General features: G+C 42.6%; 1 protein-coding gene across 1 annotated transcript; it reads right to left on the minus strand.

Annotated features, from left to right (window-relative positions):
- Positions 1-8,685: 8,685 nt before the first annotated feature.
- glula (glutamate-ammonia ligase (glutamine synthase) a) lies at positions 8,686-12,237 on the minus strand. The gene is made up of 7 exons (XM_035170936.2): positions 12,082-12,237; positions 11,372-11,559; positions 11,113-11,274; positions 10,336-10,482; positions 10,128-10,255; positions 9,825-10,024; positions 8,686-9,730 (listed from the first exon to the last, which is right to left on the minus strand). The coding sequence occupies exons 2-7, from the start codon at positions 11,535-11,537 to the stop codon at positions 9,418-9,420; spliced, it is 1,116 nt and encodes a 371-aa protein (XP_035026827.1). The 5' UTR covers positions 11,538-11,559; positions 12,082-12,237; the 3' UTR covers positions 8,686-9,417.
- Positions 12,238-12,661: the final 424 nt, after the last annotated feature.

Raw genomic sequence — 12,661 nt, forward strand, 5'->3', positions numbered from 1 at the left:
CTCTTTAAAGGTGAAGCTTTAAAGTGTCTCAGGGTGAGGATTTGTTTCGTGACTCATTAACTTGTTTTCTAAAGCAAAATACACTGACGGAAACTAAGGAACTAATTATGACATATCATAATTGTTATGTAATCATACATCATGATGTGAGCTTTGTCTGTTTAATTTGGCTTTACACACAGAGTCAGTGTTTTACACGTCCAATCATGTGCATACATCCTGGAGCTTATGTAACCCGAGCGTAGGTCACATCACTGTTGGAGGGCAACAATAGGTAAACGCAGGTGCAAAGCAGAACATGTTTCAAAATAGCTCTGATTATTTCTGTAATCATCGCTAATCTTACATATATCATTTTATCTGCTGTTTAAACCACAGGGTCATCTGAGGTGAGAGCCGTGGTCTTTTAACTGTTCTCAGATCAGCCGTGCTGGTTGGACTTGTTGATCTGGTTGAAGTGACTCAGGACTCCCGCCCCCTCATGACTAACCACATTGAAATCCTATCAGTCGTCCCTTATGTATGAAGTTGAATGAGGTGTCTATTACACAGAAAAAGACTTACCTCAGAGGTGAGTCTCTCAATCATCTGGAACAGAGGTACATTCACAATCAAGTGTGGTATTTAAGTACATAGTTTGAGGTACTTGAACTGGGGTATTTTTCCTTCCTGAGGCCTTGACCCTGGCACTGCAGTTGTGATTGCACCCAAGATGCACTGGGGATCACTGAGATCCGATTCACTCATTCCTTGAATAAAACTGGGTATTTCTCTTGGTATGAACATTGTTGGAAATATTTTGGATAATGTCAGTATGCAAGTCGACAGCATATATAACCTTAGTCTAGTTGTTTTCAGACATTTTAATGCAGGATTGTTCCACGTCATATCTTCAAAACAGACCAAACAAATGGATTTAGAACATTTTCCCAAAAAAGCATGAAATATTACACCAGTCTGCCTCATTTTTTTTATCTGCTACTTCTAGGTACATTTAATCCTCTGAGCATTACACAGGGACGTCACTGGCCTCTGCCTCACCCAGTCGCCTCGTCACCGCTTTGTCTTAAAGCCAGAACAAACACAATCAAGATTAAACTGATACAATGTGTAATATCTGCTATGCGCCTTATCCAGACGTAGGTCTGACGTGTTGGAGAACGTTACTTGTTTTCTTAATGATGAAGAAGCAGTTTTGACATTGTGGCGTTTCCCTGCAGTTCCCATGAGCTGACTTCATAAACACAGAGACATGTGGGAGCACTGAAGCAGCAGTTTATGCTTGTGCGTGCGCTGAAAGGGGGTGGGGGGTGGGAGGTGAAAAACAGGTCAACAGGAATCCTGGAAGAATAAGCATTCCCTTTGTTATGCCTGTAAACAATAGTGAGAGGTGTTCAATAGGGAGAGTGACAGACGGGCTTCTCCTGTCTTAGCTGGTCAGGACTAGAACCACGTGGATTTAGGAACAAAGAAAGACAAAGCAGGGGTGTTTTTAACTCTCTCTCCCACCAGCGCCATTCTCTGGACCTTAGGAAGTGCCTGCTCACCACCACCAACAATGGACTTTACCCAGGTGGTTTGCCTTATGTCGAGTTCAGGCCTGTCTTAATATCCTCAGGACAGTGTGTGTCTGTTTGTGTAGCGAGGTGTGGAGTGGATGCTGTAGAGCTGCAGGAAAGAAGTGCTGACCAGGCAAGAAAGTTTAAGTTTACCTGCTGAATCCATGAGAATTATCAGATGAAAAGTGATTGAAATAACTTCTTAAGCAGTAATGGTGAAAGACAGAGAGAGCAGAAAGAAAGAAACAATAGTCTAGTTTGGTTTAACAGTTTAATTTGGTTTATTTCGTCCATTCCAGTGTAATCTAAAACAGTTTTTCTACACATATATTTAAATTAATTAAATTTTACACATTCATACACATAGAGATTGCTTACTGTTTCTTTGTTTTTTCTTTATAAACTGAATTGAACTGAATAATATTTGAGTAACAAAAGTTTGAAATCATTGTTCAGAGATTTCCACAGTTTCTCCATAAACAGAAAAACACATCTGCTTTCATGTGATGTGTGCATGTGGACTTTTGAAATTACACTTCCTTTCATCCTCATAATTTGAAATGTATGTAGATATAGCTTCTGTTTCAGGTAGCTAAAAATATAATAACTTCACTAAATCTTTTAACATATGTGACTTGATAAACAGTCAAACTGTTGGTTTCTTCTCTTACATTGACCTTGTGTCTGAAATTAGTTTAATATGTGTTATAAGCCCCTAACTCCTTTGCTTTAAACTAAATAAGGAATAGGCAAACAATACAAAAAGAGGAAAGAAAGAAAGAAAGAAAGAAAGAAAGAAAGAAAGAAAGAGGACCTATTTGTTAGGAAATGACAGTATCTTTTTATTTCCTCATAAAGATTAAAGATTCAGTCAGTGTCATGAGGAAGAACTGGGATCACACAAGAATGAGCCAAGAGCAGAACAAACACATTTCAGGAAGTGTCTTTGAAGCTCACAGCTGCACATGTAGTTAATACTGTTTATGGCCACTACAACAGCATGACTGTGTGATATTATCTAACTTTTTGTATTGACCACAGATTGATATCCCTCTCTGCATGTCCTGTTCTATCAGTGTCTCCATCCTGGGTTAGGGTTAACATTGAAATTAGCAATTAACATTAGCATTGCAATAAACAAAAAATTATAATGTATTGTAACATAATATAATGCGTTATAAATGATTATTATCTGCACTGTTAGACCTTATTCAGCATAAATAATCACCGGTCTGCCAAAACCCAAAACCCGGTCTAAATAAAGCAAAATGTCTCTAAAGGTTTTTATCATGCTGTCCACAATGAATAGAGTCAATGGAGTCAAGTCCTAATAAGCTGCGCAAACCTGTGTGTGTGTGTGTGTGCGTGTACGTGTACGTGTGCATGTGCTCTCTGTTATTTATATCTTGCTCTTAATTGCTGCACTGACCCAAATTCTTCTTTCTTTCCACTGCTTTGGTTTTTAATGAATTAAAAATGGAAAATAGTGAAGCAGTAAACGTGTTCCAAAGAGAGCCAGAGAGAGTCAATATATTAGCAGCTTATTAACAAATGCTAACATGTAGATTAGATTGCTCTGTGTGTTCAGACACTTCTTGTCTATGAGGCTGCCTTTAAACACGAAGAGAGAGACGTCTGCGGCTGAGCAAGCACGTGTTGGGTCAGTCTGCGAAAGTCGCCAAACATAGCTGGAGAAATAAGAGATGTGAAAATAAGATATATTGAGTCAGCGATATACAAACAAATTCCACATTTGTGGTTCGGGGGCCTGGAGGAGAACATCTGCTAACAATGAAATGGACCCTGTTTTCCAACTTTTTACTTCATTCAGAACAACTTGTACAAAGTTCCACATAATCTACTTAGTATTTCCTCATCCTACAAAACAAGCTACACTCTCTCCTGTATGATCTTCCTTTTCAGTATATAAGTCAGGACCTGGTGGTTTTTATTACTTGCTCAGCAGCTGACAGACAGGATCCGCCGGACAGCAGAGAGCAAACAAGGGAGTGCTAAAGCAAATGTCTCGTTTGCTCCTTGAGCTTCACATCACATTTGATCAGATAGTGATAGAGTACATCTGTGATAGAGTTGAAAGCCACATGTTGCTTCTTAGGGTCCAAAGTGTGGGTATCAAGTGATTTTTTTTTTATTGTTTATTCTTTATTGTTTCTTCCAACAGAGCAACTTCAAAAACAAAAAAACACCTTACACCTACAGGTCCCTTCTGGCATAAAACTGGATCACTAGAATATGTTTGACTGTATGTGCATATATTGGAGGGGGGGGGGGGTCTACAAGTGACCCACTGTGGTGCATGGGACTGGATTTTGACCATAGCATCATGGTGGAAAGACTGGTTTTGATGAGGGGGTGGAAAACACCAGGGAGCCAGTTATGCAAGGAGGTTGCCTCATGTGAATACATTTCATATGGCAGCATCGATAGATGGGACAAATACATTGAAAAAAGGGAAACTATATTGTTTATCTGTATTCAGATTATGAAATATGACACATGGGGGAAAATGTGAAATGTTTGCAATAACTATTCACACACACTCTATACTGCTAAAGTTTTTACTTCATTTGCAACAAATGTCAAACTGCACCTTTGAATGTATATGGTTTCAGTTTTGTATTCTATTCTATTTGCCTTTTTTGACAGTAAGCTCTTTCTACCGTGCTTTTGTTTTAATTTAACCATTGCAATGCTGAGTTCTACTGACTGCCTTTCTTAGTATATTTTCACAATTATCTTAATGTGTCATTTTCATAACTTGCAGCTTTTAGTATCGTGCACATCCCTTATTTTACTTGACCATTTTATTGTCAACTGTCAGCTGCTGCAGTGGAGGAGTCTCCCCCACGAACCAATACAATTTCATGCTACGTCAGTTTTTAAAGATGACGTGATTTTCTGGACAAACGTAAAGAAAATGTACATTTGGAATTACTATCTTATGATTCTATCACTTCTGTTGGAACGTCAGAGTTTTTCCTTAACCTCTCATGATGATATGGAAAATCACAGAGAGTGCGGACTCACGGTGGGGTGTGCGGGTCGGCCATTGTGTGTGTGTTAAAGAAGGGTCAACCCCTGCAGATAAATCTGTTGGAGACCTTTCGGGGGAGGGGCGAACTTCTTGTGAATTTGGAGACGGAAAAGCACTGGAAGTCCAGCCAGCTATTCAGTCAGGAGAGGGTGGACTGTTAGAACCACAGGGACACCGAGTACAACTGCATGGACAGTCTGTGAACCAAAAGCTACATTTGGTTAATTGTAACTTATTTGTCCTCGCACAAGTAGCAGGACTGGATGGCCTATGCTCTATGCAACAATATGGAACAAAAGGGGGATTTTAAAGCATTGCAGGGGGATTGTGGGGGAAAATAGCTCTAGTGCATATAATTTAAGGTGTACAGTTATAGGGAGTTATAATCTTAAATGCTTTAAAAGGGGAATATACTTTGGATCATGACAAGTGAGCAGACATCTGCACTTTATTCCACATTGACAGCATTGTTACTCGCTTGGTAATAGATTTAACACACTGAAACTTTCCTATCCAGTTTTCCACAGCATTTCACCTGGATCAACCCCACTGCACGTCAACAACACTTTCTGGAAGCTGTCTGATCTTTGATATCTACAGTATCTCCTTCAAATAAACAAAGGCAGACTGACCTGTCTGTCTGTGCTGCAGCAGTAGAAAACTGTGTCACTGTGTCATACATAACGGCGTGACCAATCAGGGTGCAGGTAAGCAGAGTGGCTGCATCAGATCTAGCGACTGCCCAATCACACGGCAGAACTCAGCCAGTCAGGATGCTGCTAGTCTCAAACGTTGCATCTGTCTGTGTGAAAATACCAAACCATGTGAATGTGTGTGCCTGTGCCGTGGAAGCAAACATGCCGCGGCTTGTTATTCTCTGCCGCTGCAGACAGGCCCGAGTTCGCATATGTGTTTCTGAGAATTCATGTGAGCACGTTGTGCAGATGCATGGGAGGGGGAATAATGTGTGTGCATGTGTAGGAGAGAGGGATCTGCAAGAAAGGCTCAAGCTATTCTCAGAAAACTAGATTTAGCTCCTGGTGAAACCACATTGATGCAAACATCTATATTTTGGTCGGTGTTTCTATCTAAACCGAAAACACAAAACCCCTTCAGATGTTCTGATACGCAACATATTGCTTCTTTTCCTCTTACTTTTTTCTGCACGCCAAGAAAAGAGCCATGAGCCGATATCGTTAAATTTCCTCTCCATCTAATGTAGATGTCTTATGCAGAAAAACCCAAAAACCACAAAGCTACAGTTTATTCCCAAGTTGTTCTGCAAATGTCACCGTTCTCTCTGGTCCTAAGTCGTGGCTTTAATGCAGACTTCCCTTCTTTTGTTGCACACTGTGGAAGGAAGAGCTCATACTGGTTTGAGCTAGTATGATGTGTTACACAACAACACAGCACAAGTGAGGACAATCATACAGAACACGCACTGACAGCAAAACGGCGACCATTAAAAATGATTGATGCACAGTGCACATTTTATTGTACATCCATGTGCTATTAAATGTTAGATTACCAAATTGTCAGCCACAGTTTTATTAATATGTAAAAATGATGCGATAACTTTGCGTGTGTTCGCTCTCTCTGATTGTGTGAGAGCTCACTAACTGACTAGCATCTTAAAGCCGTGTTTGGCCAGGGGGCTTTTGTGTGGCCCCATTTATGAGACCCCATTTCATGTTTTTTTCCCCTCCTTACATAACATGGATGTCCCCCCCCGCTCTACACAAGAACCAACACGATCCAGCCTGTGCATTCCGGTGGTTGTCATAGCAACAAGGCAGCATCCCTCTCCATCTTTTGTCCGGCGTCTCCCCTGTCGTGTGAGCTTCCCAGGCAGAACGTGGCTCGGAGTCATTTTTGCAAATGGAACCCCCCGCAATTGAGCCCCGAAGCGACAAAAGCGGGAGATGGCTTTCACACGTTGTAGCGAGGTGGTAAACATCCTGAGACGGCAAATTACATTTCAAGTGTTAAATCAGAGGAAGTGAACACCCGACGAGCTGGATTCAAAAGATCCATAGAATTTTGTGTGACTATATTTGCTTTTTCCCCCATGTTCTGACTATCCATGTTTCTACAGGGATATAAACATATTGGCACAGGTGGGGTGAGGGGATGTGTTGGGGAAAAGAACACAGTGTTCCTGTTTGTGTCTGGGAATGGAGGTCTTACTGGGAATACGAGGCGTTACTGGGAATACTAGGCTTTGATGCAGTTTAGTTGCCCTGTAATTGTGTGGCCGTTAGTGGGTGAGGTTTTTTGTGGTCGAGGTCATCCTCGTAGAAATGACAGCACATGCGTGGGACTTATCCCCTGTTATTGCTCCACCATTCTCTAACTGCTCTGCACAGCAGCTACAACATGAATGCAGACAAAAGCAGATGTAATTTTTGTGCCAGATTATCCCCAATTGTGTTCGTACCATAAAAATTGGGATAGTGATGTTTCAGGACACATTTTAGGCATTTTTCCCCCAAATCTGTGACTCTCAACCACCTATAGAGGGAGTTTGAAGGACAGAGAAGTTTCAGATCAACTGACCAAATCAGTGTTAGAGTGCACACGTTGGCTTCGGGCCAAACGACATCCTCTGAAGCAGGATTGAACCTGCCCTCAGCTTTTACGATTGGTCAACTTGTCCCTGGCAAAGCCAATCAATGAGCTGACTAATGTTCTGTTGTGGGGGCAGCTGGGATGTAGGGGAAAGGTCTCCAAGCAAACTCTGTTGCCCTTCCCCCCCTTAGCAGGGAGAGGACACCAGAGGTAAATGTTTATGCCCGTGAAATAGAGAAGTGTGGTTGAAATGTGTCCTGATTCTGACGGCAAGAAAACAAAGAATTCCTTCACTGTGTTTACATCTGTGAAGTTCTGTCTCCAAACCCTTGGAAACTTCAATGATGCCAGTACGATCTTTATGAGCTGCCATATGCAGGAACTCTAAATATGCTGGAGTATTAAAGAAATCTTTAGTTCAACTTATGTTTTGTGCCTTCTGCCAGCAAGCTCTGACCCGATGCTCGTCCGGTTCGTGTTTTCTTTGTCAACAACAGGATCAAGACAAAGCAAGTCTAAGTCTCAACCACAACAATCTGTGGTGCTGCCGTATTGTTCATGACTCAGCACTTCTGGGAGTACTGGCCTCGGGCTGTAGCTGTGAAGGAGTTTAATAACTGTCTTGTGAGTGAACCAGTCTCCAGTTACTTCCCACACGACCCTAAAAAAACACCGTCCAGAACAAAGCAGCCGTTGAGCTCCTGCCAAGACACCAGCCTGACTGAAACATCACAACATTTGGCAGAAGGCGCAGTGGCCATAGAGCTTTTATGTGTTTTACCTTTGTGTACACGTTGCTTTATTTTTTCCAGTTAACTGCTGCGTCCCCACCTGTTTAAACAGCTTTTAAATGTGAGACACTTACATTTCCGGCCCGGCTTCAGCTGCTCCTTCAGCCAACTTGGGAGATGTCAAGTTATTTTGAATTAATTTTTACTCGCAAGTTGATCAAACTTTCAGAACAAGTGGTTTGAGTTTCATGAATGATCCAATCTGCGCTAAACCAAAAGCAAATGCAAGCTAATGTTTGTTTTCATTTGAGAAATAAGCTTTCTTATGTTAAAGAGTTAAATGAGAAAATCAATACCACCACTGGCTGCAGTCTATTAGCTTAGCATAAAATCAGCTAGCCTGGCTCGATCCAAGGATAAGTTAATCTACATGAGAATTGATTAGTGAGCTTTAGATGTCCCAGGCCTGCTTAAGTAACCGGTTATCATTTGCATAGAAGAGCAACAGCTAGCCAGCCTCTATTCAGAGTTGACAAAATTACACAAGCAAGGTATTATTGAGCTTTAAAAGGCCTTTGTACAGATCCAGGCTTGCCTTTTAAACCGGTTGCTAGCTGTAGCCTCAGTTTGCTTAGAGAGCTAGAAGGTCTTGCTTCAGGGTTAACAAAGTTAATCTAAGAAGCAGTAGAGGCCTTTGCGTATCAATATGAGAGTCACATTAATATTCTCATTGAAATCTTGGTAAGAAACAAAAAAAGCATATTTCCCAAAGTGTTGACCTATTCTTTTAATTTTTAGTCATGAGTCACACAGCCATGTTGTGATAAAAATAAAAGTTTTAAATGTATCAATAAAAAACACCAGCTTCAGTAAACTTGATGTTTTACCAAACCAGGTGCATTACAATATCGCAGTTAACAAAAGGATAAAACTCCTTAAGGAAATCTACAAATGGCATTATGGACAGATCCACCACAATATAACAACATACGTCTGGGTATAGACATCTACAAAGTGTACCTACAAGTTGTCAAATCAAGTGTGTGCCAAAAATCTGACGACATCGAACGTTGCCATTTAAAAATAGACACTTCATAAAAATCAAAGAATTAGTAACATCGAAGACTGGATACTCGAAAAGGCAGGTCAACATATATTAACAGTACATGAACTAGTCAGATTTATTAAGTTCGACATGCTGTCCAGCCTTAGCAGCTCTACTCTTCAGTGTCCATGTGCTTTAGTTCTTTCAGTTACAGACAAAAGGGGGAGATGACATGGGTTATAAAACAGTGTTACAAAAGCCAATCCCTTCGAAAGTGGAGGGGAAAGACATACCCTGCTATTACCTTGTCGTATTTTAAGTTGACCAGCCAACTTTAAGCCATTAAAATGCAGGTTAAAATCATCTCAGAGGGAGAGAGAAAAATAAAAAATACAGTACTAGCTTAAAAGAAAAGATAAATTGAGGAGGGCAGTGGGAGTCAGTCAATGAGATGTGGATTTAGTAATCCACAGTTTCGTCTCCCTCCTCGTTCAGCAAACAGGTGCGGATGAGGGCCTCGATCACACCGTACGGGTCGCAGTTGGCCGATGGGCGGCGGTCCTCAAAGTAGCCTTTCTTCTCCTGGCCCACGGTACGAGGGATGCGGATGCTGGCGCCACGGTTAGCCACACCTGCGGAGAATTCGTCGATGTTTGAGGTTTCATGGTGGCCGGTGAGACGACGGGCATTGTCGAGCCCCCCTTTGGGGTCATAGGCACGGATGTGATAGCGGTGCCTCTTCCCAAGCTTCTCAATGGACTCTTCGATGGCTCTGAAAGGAGAAATCACAAGGTTCCCCATCAGAAATAATAAAACAAAAATGTGTGCTAAATTATCAAGAACTAAAAAAAGCTTTGGAGACTCACTTTAATCCACCTTCTTCCCTCATCTCCTTAGTGCTGAAGTTTGTATGGCAGCCAGCACCGTTCCAGTTACCAGAGATTGGCTTGGGGTCAAATGAGGCAACAACACCAAAATCTTCACAGACACGGTGCAGGATGAAACGTGCCGCCCAGAGATGATCACCCATGTTGATACCTTCGCAAGGGCCAACCTGGAACTCCCACTGAATACACACACACACACACACACACACACACCATACGTCATGATCAATTATGAATCAAATTGACAGTTTAAACCATAAACGCATATTTTACTGTCATTACCTGAGCAGGCATCACTTCTGCATTCGTGCCACAAATGTCAACTCCAGCATAGAGACAAGCTCTATAATGGGCCTCCACTATATCTCTACCATAGGCTTTGTCAGCTCCCACGCCGCAGTAATATGGACCTGCAAATATGACGATTGTTAAACCAACACGACACGTTCCCAAAGAAGAAACACACAAACACTTTGAACTTGCTTCTGACCTTGTGGTCCGGGGAAACCATTAGATGGCCAGCCAAATGGGTGTCCGTCTGTGCCCAGGATGGTGTACTCCTGCTCCATGCCGAACCAAGGATGCTGATCGTCCACCATCTCCATCACCTTCTTACATGTGATTCTAAGGTTGGTTTCTGCAGAGAGAAAAACTCTCCGTTTAGAGGACAAACACCAGCAGCGTCAAGTCTAGTTACATGGGCCAGTTTTGCAAACCACTGTTTAAAATACCAAAGAAAAATACACACAACCTTTAATTTCTAGGGACTGTGACCTTCATCGTGGAAATAATGCAACAATAAAATAGCTTTTGGGGGTCAGGGTTACAAATGTAAGCTGTACCCCCAAAAAATAAATATCTGGAGGGCTAAAAACCCTCATGCATGAGAATGAATGGGCGTCTGCAAGTGCAAATGTGTGCCTATGTGTTACATCAATGAAATGTGAGTGTGCATACTACTGTGGGTGGGTCACTTGAATGAAACATACCAGGACTCAAATATTCCAAATTATGAACAGTTGGAGAGGTTGGCTCTCATTACATGCGTGTTTATCCAAGATAACATGTGTAAAAATAATAAGATGTGCTGGACGTCATTCTATTTATAAAGTAATGCCACATACGACCACATACACAAAACACAGTCAAATTACTCGAGTCATTGCTTCATGTCAGCTACTATTTCAGTTACTACATATTAGTCATGTTATTCAGTGGACGGCAGCAGAGTCAGGGCACCATTACATGAGCTGAGCTTGTTTGTTACCTGCAGGTTTGCGGTTGTACTTCAGCACTTCACACAGGACAAGCTTGTTGGGGTCTTTACGAAATGGGTCACGGAAAATGGCAGCAGGAGCCAGGTACATGTCGCTGTTGGAGCCCTCGGCCTGGTAGGTGCTGGAGCCATCAAAGTTCCACTCAGGGAGATCTGCAGCAGCAGCAGCAGGAGGAGGATGGAGGCAATTTTACAACAATGAATTTAAGGCGCCAGCTTTATGAGTTTTTAAGAGTCGGACGTTTCTTACCTTCAATGCTCTTAGGCTCAAAATCCAGGGTCCTGGTTTTGCAGCGGAGCCCCTCTCCGGTCCCATCCACCCAAATGTACATGGCTTGGACTCTGTCCCCCTGAGGCAGGTCCATGTACTGCTGTTTGACAGCTTTACTCAAGCTGGCGCTCTCGGACGTGGCCATCTTCTCTCCTACTACAACACACCTGAGGAGAAGAAGAGAAGAAGGAGGGATACAGGTAAACGAGATGAGCATGGGACTGCGCTCTGGATCGCACGTTGCGTAAACACCATTGTCTCTTTCTTCCAGAAACGAGAAGAGCGGGTGTGGGGGGTGGGGGGGAATAACAGTTCCAGCATTTTCCTCACTCTCCACTTGGAAAACAAAGAGACACTTAAACACCTCTTGTGCCTGAATATTAAGACTGAATGAAAAACCGCACACTACCGCCAATACTAAACAGCAGGAAACAAAGTGACGAGCGTCACTACTCAACATCCTGCTGATTGTTGTCGTCACGGTAACGACCGGTGATGCAACATTGCATAACAAGCTTCCTGGTTGTAATCCATCCCCAACACACACAAAATATCACAACTAACACCTGGATCAACGTGAGAAAACACACAAAACACAACACAAACACACGCTTGAGACACAGATCAGAGTCTGAAAGTCTCTAAAAGACAGAGACAGAAGGAGGAAGAGGAAGAAAGTGACGAGTTACCTGGAGAAACGAGGAAGTCGAAATAAAAACTAAAGGACAGACAGGTCCAGTGTCTCGTCGAGTGATGTATCGCTAGTGTTTCTATCATTCTCCGGTACCGATGCTCCGGGTCCGGCCTTTTTATAAGAGCAGGAGCTACTCGCTGATTGGTCGGAGTCGTTGGAGAAGACCCGAGCCGCAACGCCCACCCCCAAGCAGGAGCCCAGCCGCGTGCGTGCTACGATGTGTGGCGTGACCTCCTTCCTCTGAGCGCGTGCGTACTCCTCATCCTCACACCAATCCACGATGATGAGGAATTAAAAGGGAGAACAAGCCTCAGATGCAGAGCTTCCGGGAATATATATGAAAATAAACGTGCTTCCATGATCAGGCAACGTGGGACAAAATGTTCAACTCTGCCCACGTGTGGTTCTTTGTCTGCGACGCCACCTCGTGGTGCGAATCGGTCACTGCAAGACGATGCAGGGTTTTAAATAAGGGGAATTACGTAATCCCCACAATCCTCTGGTGTTGGTTCAATCTGGTTTTGCACTGGATGCCCACGCGAGAAAATTGTGTAAAATGCATCCATAGTGATGCA

Source organism: Hippoglossus stenolepis, chromosome 11 (assembly GCF_022539355.2).
Source record: "Hippoglossus stenolepis isolate QCI-W04-F060 chromosome 11, HSTE1.2, whole genome shotgun sequence".
Lineage (NCBI taxonomy): Eukaryota > Metazoa > Chordata > Actinopteri > Pleuronectiformes > Pleuronectidae > Hippoglossus > Hippoglossus stenolepis.